Source organism: Schistocerca piceifrons, chromosome X (assembly GCF_021461385.2).
Source record: "Schistocerca piceifrons isolate TAMUIC-IGC-003096 chromosome X, iqSchPice1.1, whole genome shotgun sequence".
NCBI classification, from domain to species: Eukaryota; Metazoa; Arthropoda; class Insecta; order Orthoptera; family Acrididae; genus Schistocerca; species Schistocerca piceifrons.
Window position 1 is genome coordinate 138,890,637 of NC_060149.1, and position 19,557 is coordinate 138,910,193.

Consider the following 19,557-nt stretch of genomic DNA (forward strand, 5'->3'; position numbering starts at 1 on the left):
ACTTTTTGTCAATAGGGTGATTACCATAAAACATTTTCAGTTACAGTTCCCATCTCCTGTGGATTACATTATGTGTCTTCAATGCAGCGGTTTCGTTGCCTTCTGCACACTTGTGTCATTGATTTTTCTGCCCTCAAGGGCAGCTGCCGATCTCAATGGCAAGTGGATGGCCCATACTTCTGGCCGCTTCTCTGCCCTCTTTAACAAGGCTGATGGCAGAACGATTGTGACTGCTTCTTTCGGGAACCATCAGTCCCCTATGCTCTGCATAATTTTAGTTTTACGGGATCATTAATGAGCGGATTCAGCTGAATATGGCATATCCGAAGAATCTTATCGACTCTCCTCCTCTCCAAATTGAGGTTGTTATCAAGAGAGGCTGGTGTTACGCGACACCTCCTAAGAGTGACTAATTCTCTGTCCAGAGTGCTTACATTTAACTACCAAGGTGAGAGTTTTCTGGCCTTCTCTTACATTTAACTTGGAATAATGAAAAATGGTCATTAAACATGAATTTCGAATGTACACGTAGTAACAATAATAATACACTCTAAGACACCATGAAGGAATTTTCGAAACAGCACCGAAATCTGCAGGTGTGATGTACATGTACAGACAAACAAATGATTACAATTTCAAATTAAATGGATGATTCTTTCAAGAGAAAAAGGTTCACAAATTGAGCAAGTCAGTAACACGGTGGTCCACCTCTGGCACTTATGCAAGCAGTTATACTGCTTGGCATTGATTGACAGTCGTTGGATGTCCTCCTTAGGAAGATCGTGCCAAATTCTGTCCAATTGGCGCATTAGATCATCAGTATAACAAGTTGGTTGGAGGGCTTTGCCCATAGTGTTTCAAACGTTCTCAACTGTTCAACTTGCTGGCCAAGGTATGGTTTGGCAAGCTTGTAGAAAAGCAACAGAAACTCTCGCCACGTGCGGTCGGGCATTATCTTGCTGAAATGTAAGCTCTGGATGGCTTGCCATGAAGAGCAACAAAACGGGGTGTAAAATGTCGTCGATATACTGCTGCGCTATAAGGGTGTCACAGATGACAACTAAAGGGGTCCTGATATGAAATGAAATGGCAACCCCGGCCATCACTCCTGGTTGTCGGGTTATATAGAAATTAAAAATACTAGACAGGTGGGGGGCTGACCTTAGATTCCCCCCCACCTTTGACAGGCACATACGTTTCGCCATTGGGCACAAGGGGAGGTGGGGAAGGTAAATTCCAAGAAAGAACAGTTTACTGATATTGCGATTTCAGGAATGCTGACTTCAGCATTTTCCAGGAGTGATGGCGCTGTGTCAGCAGTTTTTTGCCAGAACTCTCACTGTCCTCTTACTTACGTTGTCTGTTTTCTTTTCCAGAAATCCAGTCCGCGATGAGGGCCTACATGGATCAGATGTCCAACTCCTGGCGAGAGTATGTGCAGCTCCTGTCACATGGCGTGACACACGCCACACAACTGTTCATTCCCCTCGCATTTGAATACATGGTAAGTGGTGCTTTCTTCCCTCTTTTGAGCTGTGTTAAATGTACGAAGGGGGCGGGCATGCGGCACAGACAGACAGTGTCAGAGGTTAGTTCTCGGAGTCTGTTTTCTGATTTATCTGGCTCACACTATCTTTATCTCTCCAACTACAATGTTAATTCTGTGCGCCGGCCGGAGTGGCTGAGTGGTTCTAGGCACTTCAGTCTGGAACCGCACTGCTGCTACGGTCGCAGGTTCGAATCCTGCCTCAGACATGGATGTGTGTGATGTCCTTAGGTTAGTTAGGTTCAAGTAGTTCTAAGTTCTAGGGGACTGATGACCACAGATGTTGAGTCCCATAGTGCTCAGAGCCATTTGAACCACTTTTTAATTCTGTGCAAGTGTTCTGATGCACCTGCATGTCATGTGGGGCTATTAGACAAGGAGAGCAAAGTCGGAACAGACAAGGATGGGGAAGAAATTCTTCCAATCTCTTGTTTTCAATTTCTCAGAATTTCTTAAATAGATTTGGAAAACTTCATACCAGATCTTGCTGTACAAGCCTAAGATCGTTGGTTACAAATTGAGAGGAGATAGGTCTACATTCCAATAACTGCCATTTGCTAATTCAGAATCTGTTGCTCCCAAGGGGTGTAAGAGAGAAGGGGGGGGGGGGGGGGGGCTGGAAGGAGGTAGTAAAACGTTACATAGCCAGTGATTACAGTATTTAATAAAGTATCAGACAAATGTTTGTGCACTGTATAGCCAACCCTGGGGGTAATGTGGGACAGTGTCAGGAGGTGGGGTAGCCAGGGTTGAGACTAGATGGCAGGCCGATGAGACCCAGGAATGAGCGACTGCCAGAATTAACACTTTACTTTTAACTTATGCATTATTTCTGTGGCGTGGTAGATATGCTATCACGCCCTTGCCCCACAGGAGTGTGTCGGTAGTCAGTTAGCCAGCTGGCTGCAACATGTGCTGGTACACTGCTTTGTTGAAATCTGCACTCGTTGCTTGGCCCATGGCTATTTTGAGTGAGCCACAACACTGAAATCGGCGGCGTGTTCTGGAAACTTGCAGAAGTAGCTCCTCTTTGCTGAATGACCACACCCAAATGGCCATGGCGAGTAGCAAGAGGCGCGCCTAGTGCATTGTCGGTAGGCAGCTGCTGTGCTTGGGGTGTAACATGTTGCCTCTTGGGAGAAGTCCGGCTGCTGCTGGAGTGAGCCAGCAGGGCAGCTACACTGTGGCACAGAGTGTAATGGGCGCTCAAAGTGTAAGCAATAGCTACTCCAGCATGAACTCAAACACAGGACTGAAGTTTGTGACTTTATGTTGTCTCCTCGCCTGTCATAACCACTGCAGCCTGATGGTACTGTTAACTGTGAATCGATATGCTACAAAATCAACAGGTGTTTATACCAGGTGCAGTACAGCTGTTGTGCCAATGCACCACTTCTTTAAATAGAATGAGAATGACAGAAGAGAGGGATGAGAATACTCACTTCGCATAAGCGACAGGTACTGCATATTTGCTATGTAATGACATTACAATACATCTATATCTACATCCATACTCCGCAAGCCTCCTGCCGATGTGTGGCGGAGGGTACCTCTAGTACCTCTATCGGTTCTCCCTTCTATTCCAGTCTCGTATTGTTTGCGGAAAGAAAGATTGTCGGTATGCCTCTGTGTGGGTTCTAATCTCTCTGATTTTATCCTCATGGTCTCTTCGCGAGATATGCGTAGGAGGGAACAATATACTGCTTGACTCCTCGGTGAAGGTATGTTCTCGAAACTTCAACAAAAGCCCGTACCATGCTACTCTTGCAGAGTCTTACACTGGAGTTTATCTATCATCTACGTAACGCTTTCGCGATTACCAAATGATCCTGTAACGAAGCGCGCTGCTCTCCGTTGGATCTTTTCTATCTCTTCTATCAACCCTATCTGGTAGCGATCCCACACTGGTGAGCAGTATTCAAGCAGTGGGCGAACAAGTGTACTCTAACCTACTTCCTTTGTTTTCAGACTGCATTTCCTAAGGATTCTTCCAATGAATCTCAGTCAGGCATCTGCTTTACCGACGATTAATTTTATATGGTCATTCCATTTTAAATCACTCCTAATGCCTACTCCCAGATAATTTACGGAATTAACTGCTTCCAGTTGCTGACCTGCTATATTGTAGCTAAATGATAAAGGATCTTTCTTCCTATGTATTTGCAGCACATTACACTTGTCTACATTGAGATTCAATTGCCATTCCCTGCACCACGCGTCAATTCGTTGCAGATCCTCCTGCATTTCAGTACAATTTTCCATTGTTACAACCTCTCGATGTACTACAGAATCATCCGCAAAAAGCCTCAGTGGACTTCCAATGTTATCCACAAGGTCATTTATACATATTGCGAATAGCAACGGTCCTACGACACTCCCCTGCGGCACACCTGAAATCACTCTTACTTCGGTAGTCTTCTCTCCATTGAGAATGACATGCTGCGTTCTGTTATCTAGGAACTCTTCAATTCAATCACACAATCAGTCTAATAGTCCATATGATCTTACTTTGTTCATTAAACGACTGTGGGAAACTGTATCAAACGCCTTGCGGAAGTCAAGAAACACGGTATCTACCTGGGAACCCGTGTCTATGGCCCCATGAGTCTCGTGGACGAATAGCGCGAGCTGGGTTTCACACGATCGTCTTTTTCGAAACCCATGCTGATTCCTACAGGGTAGATTTCTAGTCTCCAGAAAAGTCATTATACTTGAACATAATACGTGTTCCATAATTCTGCAACTGATCGACGTTAGAGATATAGGTCTATAGTTCTGCACATCAGTTCGACGTCCCTTCTTGAAAACTGGGAGGACCTGTGCCCTTTTCCAATCTTTTGGAACGCTACGCTCTTCTAGAGACCTACAGTACATCGCTGCAAGAAGGGGGGCAAATTCCTTCGCGTACTCTATGTTCTGGTCATGTGCTTGGCAACACCAGCAAAACTCCAATAGTGGAGACGTTGCCTTGTGTGTGTCGCGCAATACTGCTGTGCTGGCAAGTTCTGATGGGTGAGGCACGCCAGTCTCACAGTAACCTCATAAGCTTGTTGTAACTCAAATGTTGACACATTGTGCTCTCCGGCCGCCGGTGGCTAATGCAGAGTTCCATCACACCTTCTCAGAAATTTTACTCTTGACCTGGCAACAGTGCTACATTACAGCCCTCCATGACGGAAACCCAGTCCCACTAGTCTTGCTTAGGATCGGTTGCCCACTTTATGTCGCATATAATTTCCCCATTCAAAACATCCGGTGGTACAATTTCCAAAGTTCGGAGTGTGCATTTCGCTTCACCCCTTACATGCTAACTACCTCATTATGCCATTTAATTGCTTACATCTATCCCACTTAATACCATATTCAGTTGCACACTCTAGGAGTCGTATGTACTGTGATCTATATTACCAGTGGACTGGTCTGCAGGGCAGCTCTCTGCCTCAAATAGATGAAGGCTATGCAAAGTAGAGTTTGTCACTATGGGCTAAGTATCGCGATACTCAAGGTAAAGTTACTCGTCATTGCCGTTCCCAGTACTGTTTAACATGTTGCATTAACTGCTCCATAGAGATTCGTCGTTGCTGTGCAGCTGTTAATTGGTTTAGAGAAAGGATCAGGTGTGACTTCCACCTACGGTTCAGAAAGGTTAGAATGTGTTCGGAAAGTATTTCCAGTGGCTCGTCCAACCCGTAAAGCTAGTCATGCCTGCACGGTAAGCCGTGCGCTCTAACGCACTGCTTTACGGGCGGGAAGGCGTGCCGGTCCCCGCTACGAATCCGCATGGCGGATTAGTGTCGAGGTCCGGTGTGCCGGCCAGCCTGTGGATGGTTTTTAAGGCGGTTTTCCATCTGCCTCGGCGAATGCGGGCTGGTTCCCTTATTCCGCCTCAGTTACACTATGTCGGCCGTCCGGCCATCCTGATTTAGGTTTTCCGTGATTTCCCTAGATCGCTCCAGGCAAATGTCGGGATGGTTCCTTTGAAAGGGCACGGCCGACATCCTTCCCCATCCTGCCCCAATCCGATGAGACCGATGACCTCGCTGTCTGGTCTCCTCCCCCAAACAACCACCCCACTATATCGGCGATTGCTGCGTAAGCACTGTCTCCACGTACGTGTGCACCATAATTACTCTGCGACGCAAACATTGGGGTTACACACGTCTTGTGTGAGACGTTCCCGAATGGGTCCACTGGGGCCTAACTGCACAATAACCCTGGGTTCGGTGTGGGGCGGCGATGGGGTGAGTGGACTACTGTAGCCTGTTGTGGGGCTATGAACCACATGAGCTACGGCGGGCTGCAGCCTCTCCGTTGTTTCTAGGTCCACAGTTCCATACAATAAAATACAATACAACTCTAGTCATCACGGCTACAGTTGGCCCTGTTATGAAGCATGCTGTCCCGTTAAACAACAAGCCACTGTCTTTCAGTTCCAACGGTCTCGTCCGCATGAACCTTTCTCTCTAATAGGTACTCTCTATCATTACCACACTATCATACACAGAATAAATCCAATGCAGTCCTGCTTCCTGGAAATACAGCTTAGGTTCTACAGTATGTCTCAGACAAAGTTGACCTTTGTGCTGCTCAGGAATAACTCCACTGCACGTGCATCTACACTCACTGATATCACGCGAGTTGGACATACTGTAACTTCCCCCCTCTAGCACTGTTTCAGCTCTTCCTCTGTCACCACTGCATGACTGTCTCCCTATTCAGACATCACGAACACATCGCCTGTCCTCGCTTGCACAAATTTCCCCAGGTCTCCCAATTTCACCCAATATGTATGTAGTAGCACTTAAAATGTGCATGGCCTTCCAACACTGTGGTCCTAACCAGCACATATAATCATATCTTGTCTCTACTCTCTTCCACCAAAACCATATAATAATAGAAAGGCTGGGTTCACCCACTACGCTCAGCTAACAAACCTAGATCTGACAAAAGTTCTCTCTGCACTTTTCTCAACCACGACCTTCTGGTGACTACAAGACGGGACTCAACACTCCATGTAACGCGTGACGTCTCTTAAAAACTCATTATTTCCACTCTCGTGTGCCAGATGCTACCCACTAACTATTGCAGTAGTCTTTTCATCGTGTATCTTTCATCCAGTACTTCTATTTATGTTTACATGACCCCTGGGTCTCAGTTCATAGTATTCACTGAAGCCTTTGCATAGTCCATCTCTCTTTCCAGCTTCTGGAACATTGGCATGTTGTTGAACACTCCACTCTCCAAGCTTGCCATCTGCATGGTATACCACTTCACCACTGACTTATTATTCTCTGCCAATTCCTTGACTACCTCCACTGCCCCGTTCAGTTCCCTTATGTTACCAGCATCCGCTCTTCCAAAAACAGTCGTAAAGAGCCTACCCGCAGCGACTATCAAACCTCTCTTTTGCTGTTGTACTAAACATGACACCACCTCTACTACTTTCTGCACGTGTCCTCACAACTGTTTGTGTGCTTTATACAATTTCTCGCACTCTCCTGCAACTTCCCCAAGTACTCCCCCATTGCCGGCCGCGGTGGTCGTGCGGTTCTAACGCTGCAGTCCGGAACCGCGGGACTGCTACGGTCGCAGGTTCGAATCCTGCCCTGGGCATGGATGTGTGTGATGTCCTTAGGTTAGGTAGGTTTAAGTAGTTCTAAGTTCTAGGGGACTGATGACCTAAGATGTTAAGTCCCATAGTGCTCAGAGCCATTTGAACCATTTGAACTCCCCCATTCTCGGCTACCTGTCGCAAACCACAAAACACCTCCTCCAGCCCCCTTATTTAATTTTAGAATTCCCATGCATTAAATAGTAAACTGAGACTGCATTGATGAATAGTAATCACCAGATCTTCTTGTCTGGTAGCCAGAACTCCTCCTTCCAGACGTTGGTTCCACAGCACCCTCATTCTACTCTAGGCGAAGAGGTACAGCACTGCCGCAACTAGCATCCTTCCTGTCCTCCGCCTTGGTGTATGGTAACCTGAGGACAGGGATTGACATCATCCTACTGCCCCTGCAACCCCCATGAGCAGACAGCACAAGACCATGCATTTCCTTTAGAACTTCTACCTTAAGCCTGGGTGGTACCGCCACTCATGACACTAACCTTCTAACCTTCCACAAGAGACCGTAACACGTGCTTAACTGCAGTTGCGTCATGCACTGTTTGCTGTCACTGACCATGTGCCGTGCTGCTTGTCACTCAGCTAGGCCCTCACACAGTACTTGTACTACTGCGACTTTACTGCTCAAAGTGTCTGAATTTTCATGTTACTTTTCTGGCTTCTGAACTACTTCTTAGTCAAACTTACGGAGTCTTAACGCCCATCTAGTTAGTCTACTGTATGGGTCCTTCAGCTGTAATACCCACTTCAGAACATGTGATCAGTTACCGCTTCAAACTGCTTCCTGTAAAGGTAACATCAAAAACACATCACTTCATACACACATCAAAAACGTTTTGCATCACCCCGGTTTTCAGAACTCCTGAAGACAGAAGTTGACTGTAGATACTTTATCACAGACATAGTCCCTTTGACTGTTCAGAGATGTCACTAAACCCGCCCAAAGATGTAAACAACCGTGCATGAGCAGCGCGTATTAGATGGAGAGGGTCCGACAGCCGATCAGTTCCAGTCATTCCACCAGGAAGGAGGTACACAGCTCGTGTTGTCTGTAGTTCAACCATGCCTAGACGGTCAATACCGCGGTTCGATTGCGTCCACATTGTCTCTTTGTGCCAGGAAGGGCTCTCAACAAGATATGTCTCCAGACATCTCGGAGTGAACCAAAACGATGTTGTTCGGACATGGAGGAGATACAGAGAACTGTCGATGACATGCCTCCCTCAGGCCGCCCAAGGGCTACTCCTGCAGTGCATGACCGCTACCTATGGATTATGGCTCGCAGGAACCCTGACAGCAAAGCCACCATGTTGAATAACGCTTTTCGTGCAGCCACAGACGTCGTGTTACGACTCAAACTGTGCGCGATAGGCTGCATGATGCGCCACTTCACTCCCGACGTCCATGGCGAGGTCCATCAATGCAACCACGACACCATACAGCGTGGTGCAGATGGGCCCAACAACATGCTGAATGGACAGCTCAGGATTGGCATCACGTTCTCTTCACCGTTGAGTGTCGCATATGCCTTTAACCAGACAGTCGTTGGAGACGTGTTTGGAGGCAACCCGGTCAGGCTGAACGCCTTAGACGCACTGTCCAGCGAGTACGGCAAAGTGGAGGTTCCCTACTGTTTTGGGGTGGAATTATGTGTGGCCGACGTACGCTGCTGGTGGCCATGGAAGGCGCCGTAACGGCTGTACGATACATGAATGAAATCCTCCGACCGATAGTACAACCATATCGGCACCATATTGGCGAGGCATTCGTCTTCATGAACGACAATTCGCGCCCCCATCGTGCACATCTTGTGAATGACTTCCTTCAAGATAACGACATCGCTCGAGTAGAGTGGGTGGCCATCATGCTCTCCAGACATGAACCCTATCGAACATGCCTAGGGTAGATTGAAAAGGGCCGTTTATGGACGATGTGACCCACCAACCACCCTGAGGGATCTACGCCGAATCGCCGTCGAGGAGTGGGACAGTCTGGACCAAAAGTGCCGTGATGAACTTCTGGATAGTATGCCACGACGAATACAGGCATGCATCAATACAAAAGGACGTGCTACTGGGTATTAGAGGTACCGGTGTGTACAGCAATCTGGACCACCGCCTCTGAAGGTCTCGCTGTATGGTGGTACAGCATGCAATGTGTGGTTTTCATGAGCAATAAAAAGGGTGGAAATGATGTTTATGGTGATCTCTATTGCAGTTTTCTGTACAAGTTCCGGAGCTCTCGGAAATGAGGTGATGCAAAACTTTTTTTGATGTGTGTATTTGAGGCTAAGGATTTCTCTCTCTGTGGTCATATAGTTTCTCTCATCCCTATTAAGCTGTCTCGATGCAAAAGCAACAGGATGTTCCTCACCACTGATCTCCTGACCCAGGATACACTCGAGAGCAGGATTAAATGACACAGGACTATATAAACGTCCTCTATAAATCTGGGAACGCCAACACTGGACTCGACATCAAAATTCTCTTCAGCTCTTCTAACGCCCCCCGACATTCCACTGTCCACACAAATTTCGCACCTTTTTTCAGTAGTTCTGTGAGTGCCGTGCTATACAATGAACCCCCTTATGAACTTTCTACAACACACTGACGGAAAAAAATCGCAACAAGAAAAAGAAATTAGTGTAGAGTAATGAAATTACTGGAACAGATTTGTCTAGGTAACCTGGTTAAGTGATTAACTTTGCAAGATCAGAGGGTAATGTAAGCGCGAGATAAGCCATTGCAAATGTGAAATGCTGGTACATAAGTAAACGGTGAAACTGCCAGAATGTTGAAAGTGTATAAACAAAATGCTCTCGATGCTGCTGACCGCAAGTACAAATGTTAACCAGTGCTGAATTCAAATGACAAATCCAATGTGTGTTTTAAGTTCTTAAAATTCACAAATACAGTTCTCTGGTAGTATCTTCCAAAGCTGTGAAGACGGGCCGTGAGTCGTGCTTGGGTAGCTCATATAGTAGAGCACTTGCCGGCGAAAGGCAAAGGTCCCGAGTTCGAGTCTCGGTCCGGCACAAAGTTTTAATCTTCCAGGAAGTTTCATATCAGCGAACACTCCGCTGCAGAGTGAAAATCTCCTTCTGGCATCTTCCAAACAGTTACGTGCCGTTTTAACTACTGCTCGAGTCACCATTTGTGATACTGAAGCCCTATAAATGTTAATAAAAGTTGTTCAATGGTGAATAACATCAATTGATATTTAGGAAATCGATCACTTCGCTAAAACACGGCCTAATCGCGATGATATAAAGTTCCCTCTAACGCGAATTCGGTGTCGGATGCCACAAAATATTCACAGTCCCGACTGGTTTAAACACAGTTAAAGTCCAGTGGTACTGTTTCAGAATCAATCACATAAACGTGGTAAAAACTTTTAGCGTCCAATCTGAGCGTATCAGAAACTAATTCCCGTTGGTATCCCAAAACACAGTTCGGAAAGCTCAAAAATAAAGAATCCCACAGTAGAGCTTTAGCGGCTAAGTGTGGCGGCCCTCCAATGGCAACAATCCCACAGCTACTATTTTGCAGCAATGTCCCGTTTGCTTACAAAAACAATCACCAAAACACACAACGCGTGAAAAACCCAAGTCCCTACTGTGTTCCACACTAAAAATGTCAGAAGTCCGGATTCTTCGCGAAAACTTGTGTCTTCCGTTTGCGCGCACACGCGAAAGTTGCAGCACTTCTGCATCCGCAAAAACTATCATCAAAATGTCCTGTCGAGCAACACAGGTCTGGCGTCGGCAAAGGCGCGCAGAACTCTCTCTTCGAGCTGTTCGCTTCGCAAATTCACGGATCTTCACGCTCCGGTGAGTTGTAGGATCGGCGGATCACGCCTTTCCTACTTTTTCCTGGGGTTATTGGGTGTTGTCTTCTCGTTTGAATCTTCCTCACGGTTGCGTTGCTGCTAGTGCCTCGAGCTGTGCGTGTCAGCTCCACTTAAATACCCTCAATCCGAAATTCCCCAAGCTACGTCATCTAACTCCTTTCCATTGCTCACCACTTCTTTGGATAATTTTTTACATAGAAGAGCAATCTTAATTCCGTCTGCGTCATTATATGCGCGCTCAAATTCTCATCAAAAACATACATTACACTAATTTGTAACTGCAGTAGTTTGCTCACAATGTTTTGCAAAATTTATCTTTGCAGAGCACGAAAATAGTTTTTGTTCATTTGTGCCACTGAATGTTCTTTATAAGGTACCATTTTCCATACGGATTTGAAGCACTCTTTCTGATGCGCTGATCAGAGTTTACTTATATACATAAGTTAAACAGATATGAGCTAAACGATGCAAAAATTATTAATAAACAAAGACAACATCATAATAATTGCAAATATCACAAAGTAATGATGTTGAAATGCGTATAACGACACTGCCTTGCTGTTCGTGTATCTGCCTTGTGTTGTTTGTTTTAATTAATTATTAGCAGCAAATTAATAAAATTGGTGTTTCACCAGTGAAATATTAATGATGAAAGTTTGTCAGTCGCTGTATTTCGACGAGACCTTTCAAATGCGCACTCGTCCTACTCTGTATCTGCATTGGTTCAAAAGTTATCAATTATTCAGTAAGTTGCAAATGTTGCAAATTTGTTTACTTAATATCTTTTGATATAAAATTCATATAAATCCTACCAGTATCTCGGCTGATTAGTCTCAAACTCCTCTTTCATTTGCCGTATCTTACTTTGTCATACTAATTTGCATTTGTGTGTAATCAACGCAAACTTGGATAAAGCATTGTACTGAAGACGTGCGCTGGAACGGGTTAAACTCTCGTGACGTCACGTAACCGCCGTCCGCCCTCGGTAGCTGAGCGGTCGCCGGCACGGTAGCTCAGCGTGTTCGGTCAGAGGGTTAACTGCCCTCTGTAATAAAAAAAACTGAGGTAATTGATCAACGACGAACTTAAACGGGTGTCTTACGACGTTCGCCCCGAGCAGATGCAACGAACGAAAACGAACAAAATGAGATTAAAAAAAAAAAAAAAGGAAAAGTGGTCAGCGCGACAGAATGTCAATCCTAAGGGCCCGGGCTCGATTCCCGGCTGGGTCGGAGATTTTCTCCGCACAGGGACTGGGTGTTGTGTTGTCCTAATCATCATCATTTCATCCCCATCGACGCGCAAGTCACCGAAGTGGCGTCATATCGAAAGACTTGCACCCGGCGAACCGTCACCCGACGGGAGGCCATAATCACACGACATTTACATTTTATTTATGTAACCGCCAGCCGCTTGAAACTGACAGGTCCACGTGGTGCAGTCTACCCCTACTCGCTCACCGCCGTCTTTCTCCGCCGGCCTCACCGGCAGCTGTGCGCGCGCCCTTTAAGCGCGACCAACGGTCAAACTTCTCTCTCCAAACGGCGACAAATGACTGTCATGTCACAGTTTACAGCACAGTATTGCCACGTACTGTAGGGAAAAGATTACTGGAAGCTCGGTTATCTCGAAATCCTATGCGTCGTTTGCTGCTGACATCACACCTCAAAGACCTCTGCGTTGCGGAGCCAGAGTCAGCTGGGGCATTGAGTGGCATTCTGTGGTGTTCCGTTATGAGTCTCGCTTATGTTTGTGGCGGTCATGTAGACACCAACCTGTCCGTGGACGAACTGCTGAAATGTCACAGGAAGTAGAGATTCTTAGGATGTATACCTCTCCAACTGATTGTATCATGGTGTGAGAACTGTTGTTTCTGAACATCCGTTTGGTTTGGTAATTGTTGAAGCGAGGTTGACTGCTCACATCTCTGTCTTAAGACTTGGACACCCTGTTATCATGCAAATAGCATATGCGAGTAGAACAACGAGAGTCCACTCAGTGCGCTTCAAACCATGAAGCCCCTTGATGAATGTAAAATTCTTGACTGGCTTGCCCAGTCCCCTGATGAGTAACGCATAGAGCACATCTGGGATGCGATTCGAAGATGAATAGTTTCATACCAGCGTCTAGCCAATATTTTTCATGAACTGATGCAGCGTGTAATTCAAGCATACCAAAACATTCTTCAAAATAACATCTGGAGGCTGTTTGCTTCCATATCAAAACGAATGTGAGAGTGTATTCATGTCTGTGGCAGTCACATCTCATACTGATAATTGACATGATTTCCAAATGGAACAGAAGCTTAATCATTTAATACTCGTTACGTGATGAACATCTCCAGTTAAAGTCCAGTGCGATAAATATCGGACTGGTCCCTGATGGTGCAACACTTTCCATTATCGCCGTTATACACTCTTAGACAAACGAGAAAACGATCCACCATGAAAGAACTATCCGAATGGGGCGGAAATCGGTGGATGTGATGTACATGTACAGACAAAGAAATGGTTACAGTTTCAAAAAATTGGATGATTTATTCAAGAGAAAGTGTTTGACAAATTAGCGAGACAATAGCACGTAGGTCCACCTCTGACCATTAAGCAAGTAGTTCAAAAGGTTCTGAGCACTATGGGACTTACTATCTGAGGTCATCAGTCCCCTACACTTAGAACTACTTAAACCTAACTAACCTAATGACATCACACACGTCCATGCCTGAGGCAGGATTCGAACCTGCGACCCTAGCAGGCGCGCAGTTCCGGGCTGAAGCGCCTAGAAGCGCTCGGCCACATCGGCCAACCCTAACTAACCTAAGGACATCACACACATCCATGCCCGAGGCAGGATTCGAACCTTCTAAGGGATATCGTGCTTAATGCTGTCCAATTGGAGCGTTAGATCGTAAAAACCCCAGCTGATTGGAGGACCCAACCCATAATGCCCCAAACGGTCTCAATTCGGGAGAGATCCGGTGACTTTGCTGGCCAAGATAGGCTTCTGCAAGCATGAAAAGCTGTAGAAGCTCTCGCCATGTGCAGGTGGAAATGGTTCAAATGGCTCTGAGCACTATGGGACTTAACATCTTAGGTCGTCAGTCCCCTAGAACTTAGAACTACTTAAACCTAACTAACCTAAGGACATCACACAACACCCAGCCATCACGAGGCAGAGAAAATCCCTGACCTCGCCGGGAATCGAACCCGGGAACCCGGGCGTGGGAAGCGAGAACGCTACCGCACGACCACGAGATGCGGGCCGTGCAGGTGGACATAATCTTGTTGAAATGCAAGTCCAGGATGGCTTTCCATGAAGGGCAGCAAAAACGGACGTACAATATGGTCGACGTACCGCTATACGGTAAGGATATCACCTATAACAACCAGAGTGGTCCGGCTATGAAATGAAATGGCACCCCAGGCTGTCACTCTTGGTTGTTTGGCCGTATGGCAGGCGACAGTCAGGTTGGTATCCCATTGCTGTCCAGGGTGTCTCCAGACACGTCTTCGGCCCAGAATCTCATTGACTGGAGTAGAATTGTCTTCACCGATGAATCAATGTCAGGCCGAATAACTGCTTGCATAAGGCCAGAGATGCACCAATGCGTTATTGACTTCCTCAATTTGTGAAGCTCTTCTCTTGAATAAATCGTCCAGTTCTCTGAAATTGTAATAATTTGTCTGCTGGACATGTACAGTCGTGCTCAAAAGTATCCGAACGACCTGAATTGCATTTCGCCTGATTCGCATGCTACCAGCCTAACGCAGCTGTCTAGCAGGTCCTCTAATCGCTCCTTGGTACAGTCGTTTGACTATTGAAAATGGTTCCAACAAGACACCACTAGAAAACACTGTTCTGTATAGCAATAACTCAAGATGTAAAATAATACCACGATACTAGAAATATCAGGGAACACCTTATCACAGATAAGACTGTCCTTAAGGCTTGTAAGCTCACTTTATTGCAATAAATGACATACCTGAAATGTTAGCACTCTCATTATTACGTCAGATACGTAATGCACGTAGTAAGTTCGTCGTATTCACGATTTCCTCTTCAAAGTAACATACCATACTTGTTATTTAACACAAAATGACATTAAAAATTTAAGTTATTCACTAGCAGCTAATTGAGAATATGTATGAACTTCAAATGACACGACCAACCGTCTCTTTCTGCAAATGGATTAAAACCCAGGTCATGCAGGCTAAGATTTAGTGACTGACGAAAACTAACAGTCATTCCTGACTAGGCACACAGAGAGTGATATACCTCGATTTTAGACAGTATCAGTTAGCAAATATCAACTTTAAATTACATAACGTAAAAATTTTTAACGGAGGCAAATTCCTACCCAGCATCTATTGTCCCTGTTAACGAACTACGAGAGATGTTAAATATTGCTTCTTCACAAGTAACGTACTTGAAATGCCGTGAGGTAAAGCTTTGTGTTGGATAGGAATTCGAACTCAGAACCTAATCGGATTGTTACCGAAGCACAATCAACTGTGACATACCGGATTTTCTCAGCAGTAGCTGGATGTTTCAACTGAAATGACAAGACGAAACGTTAATTTTTTCCTTCCCAGGACTCCAACCCCACACCTATCGCTGTTATATTCTTGAGAAAACTAACGTTAAATGTGGGTTTGTTACACGAGCAGCGACATGTGAGCATGTTTGAACTAGAAACAATAATACGAAGAGTTCAGTGCTGACTCGGAATCGAACCCCACACATATCGTTTCTACACACAAACAGACGTCAGCTACCGAATTTTTCTCCACCAGCAGCTCGGAATAACATCCTTGAACTTACAGTGATTTCGCAAATAGTTATATGACTCACTGGGAATCAAAAACGTCAGATATCGTTAGTGTTGACAACGAATCAAAATGCATTAAAAATCAAAATTATTATCCACCAGCAGATAGGTGTTCTCATGCTTGAGCTTGACAATTCATAATGAAAACCTTAGTGCCGGGGCAGGATTCGAACCCATTCGCGCGCAATATGTGGAGATGTTGAGGAATCTGCAGTTTTGAAGAAACAACAAATTGTAGTCGAGCTGTATTGTCACGAAGGGATCAAATTCCGCGCTAAGGGCGGTCTGAGTTGCATTCCCAGTTCAGAACCAATTTTATCAGCATACAGAAGCTCAAATAAAACATGGAATACGTGTCCTGTGACCCTACATAGCGTTTGTTTCGTCACTAGATATAAATAACTAAAAAAAAAAAAGTTACTGGTGATAGAATTTCTACGTGTCGCCACTCCCGACGTTATTGTGGTTCAACCTAACGTCTACTTGGTAGAGAAGGAATATCATGTTTAATGTGAATTTCAGACCACAGTGCTACTGTACCTTCATCACTTGGCGTAGCCAGAAGAAAATAGAATCTGTCTCTCCCTATCAAAAAGCATCAGCAGTAGATGGCTGGGCTCTGAGCACTATGGGACTTAACATTTGTGGTCATCAGTCCCCTAGAACTTAGAACTACTTAAACCTAACTAACCTAAGGACATCACACACATCCATGCCCGAGGCAGGATTCGAACCTGCGACCGTAGCAGTCGCGCGGTTCCGGACTGAGCGCCTAGAACCGCTAGACCACCGCGGCCGGCAGCAGAAGATGGAATCGAACCCAGACCATAAGAATACGAACCTATCATCAAACCAACAGACCACCAAATCGTCTCCTCCGTGACTCATTTTCCTATCATAACGCCGTTGCTCCACACTGGATGAGACTTCTGACACACAGGCTCCGTGTAGTGGTTTGCTGCATGTTCAGTACATTCATTTACTTGGTTGACCGAATCGCCATGAACTAGCTGCCTCGGCTACCCACCCAATGCATACATTCGACTGTGTTTTGTAATCACCGAAACAAAATCACGTAACTGCCACCTACACAGAACTGCCAACAGTGTAGGATGCGGAAATTTAAATACGATGTATTCCTTTCCATTTGAGCTACTCTATTGCGCAGTCTGCTTGTTGAAACCATCGTGCAGTGGAAAAGAAAAGCTGTAACTGTCTGTCTCTCAGAAGTCTAGATCCGGCCATATATATTATCTCACAGCGCTGTGGAATGCGAAGTTCTGGAGGAACTGTTGTTGACTTCTGGAGCAGCTGTAGCTGTGTGACAGCTAATAGCGTAACGATAAGCGTTGCGCACTGTAGATTAGATGTTGCGATTTATAATATATTCGCTGCTACATTTTTTAAAATGCAATGCTGCTGTCTGCTGAAGTTATCAATTTAATGTAACTTTGAACATAATTCCCTTCACTTCTCAACCATAATAGTCGCATGTGGAAAGAGGGCTAACTTATGCGACATTTTGTTCTTTTCAGGTTTAATAGACGGCCAGGCAGCAGATGCATTTCGAAGCTTTTGTATTATGTATGGGGGGAGCGCATCGTGCCATAATAGTCAGAAAAGTATTTTCTACATTAGCTATTGTCTGGTAGTGGCATTTTATTCTTCTTCAAACTTGCCTAGTACCTTCCGCCGCGGAAGTCGAACACGCGGCAGAACAAATGGACGTGGTCAGCCCATAGAGGGCTCCGCCTCCGCGGCAGCTATTCTGCGCAGCGACTCTCGCGCAGCGAGGGCGCCACGCTAAGCCACGTGCTGACAGCGGCCAATAGCCGCTCCCTCCGGTTTCGTATATAGGGACCCGCTCTGCCCTAGTCGACCTGTAGGCTGCAGAGCGGCGTCCTAAGCTGCTGCCAGCCCGCCCCCTTCGGGGGGGAATTGAAATTCAATAAAGGGGAAAAAAAAAAAAAAAAAAAACCCTAGTCGAGGCTGCTGCCAGCCCGCCCCGATGGGGAATTGAAATACAATGAAGAAAAAAAAAATAACCTAGTCGAGCCAGTCTGGTTAGTCGCTCTGAATTTCGTTTCTATCTCGACGGTACTGCGTTCTGGTCGTTGCTCGTTGTTGACATTTGCCTGGCTCTGATTCCGAGTGGATTTACGTTTGGTGTTTGGTGTTGTGGTTTCCACAAGCCTCCGTTGTTTGTCTCTTCCTTGTTGTGTCGCTCGTGGTCGGTTGTTGACAGTTGTCGTTGGTCTGTCGTCCGACTCGTCCTGTGTTTACCCGATGGTGCGTGCTCCACCGCCGGCGGCTTCCCCGCCTGGCGGCTCCGATCCGCAGCCCAAGGCGTTCCCGCTGTTGGTTGTGGTTACTACACCTTGTTTGACAGCTTTAACTCAGAACAAGTATTCTACATGCATGTAATCAATAAACTGCATGTGCATTGTCAGACTGTAATAGATAATATCAGAGAATTCGCATATATCATTGATGATTATTTTCTCTCTCATGTTTAGTATTGTTTTAACAACACTAAAAGAAACCTTACGAAAATTGTGCACTGTATTATTAGAAATGAAATAAAACTACCCACGATAACCTTACGACGAAAGTCTGTTTTAATAAAACTGCGTATCTGTACACAAGTGTGCCTCTATCAGCACGAATTTGTAAAATACTACTCACTTAGATTTCGATTAGGTCTTTGTTTAATTGGTATGCTGTGTCATACTCAACAGGTATGCAAATGTGGCATCTCATAAATAAAGTTATGTGTTCCTAGAAACCCAAAATTTGCTTGTCAGCAGGGGAAAGAGGCGTTACCTGTTGTTCAGCATTGTAAGTTTTTCACCATTGCACTATGAGCTGAAAGTATTTTCTTGCGATTTGCTTATTGATGTTTGATATGACTGCTTGTAGCTCTTTCACAGAAGGGATAAAAGCCTTACTGTCGGCGAGACTAGAACCATGAACCCTAACAGACGTTTTTCCACAGACCAGCACATCATCACAGGCCTAGCGAAGAGGTATGAGTTATGCCTACCTCTTACAAGGCCAATAGTGACTAGAACTCGTAAAAATGCTATTTAAAGGACGAGATTAGTTGCGATTTCCACGTGCAACTACTTTCCTGGGCTGAAAACCGTAAATTTACACTCTTCTGTTACACCTCGAGCGATAATAACTCAGATTTTTCAATGGACATGAGAGGAAAAAATCAAGTGAACTTTGAGGCTTAATTCAATGCACACCAGGAAGTTTCTCGTCGATCACAGTGTTGCCAAACATGCCTTTCCTTGTTGCCAAATCTCAGTTACGGTACTAGCAGGAGGAAGACGAACCGATGTGATCCTACAGCGGGCTGGGAAGCGACCATAGTTGGAGCTTAGTTTATTTTAACGTTATGATATGAGCATTGTCGAGAATTAGTACAGAGTTAGGTTTGAAGTTGGGAATCACCTATTCTATCAACCACTTTTCATAATTTTGTTGGTTCATGTGGTTGCGGTGATCTCCCGTTACTTGATTTGACATCCTCATGACAAGCAACTCAGGAATAAAGCCATTTTCATCACCTGCACAAGTTGTTATTGGGAGTTGTCCCTTTGAGACCAGTTGTATTCTCTTCCATGCTTTCCCACTTAAACGTGATGATAAAATGAAGGTTTAACCAACGTAAACAGTGTCCCTGTTTTCGTCTCAATTTAA

The 19,557-nt window shown here is 45.4% G+C and overlaps 1 protein-coding gene across 1 annotated transcript in view; it reads left to right on the plus strand.

Annotated features, from left to right (window-relative positions):
- Positions 1-19,557, plus strand: part of LOC124722221 — a 169,990-nt gene that overhangs the window by 103,420 nt on the left and 47,013 nt on the right. Inside the window, exon 4 of the mRNA XM_047247415.1 lies at positions 1,377-1,504. Coding sequence (XP_047103371.1) covers positions 1,377-1,504 — 128 coding nt within the window. The remainder of the gene's footprint in view (positions 1-1,376; positions 1,505-19,557) is intronic.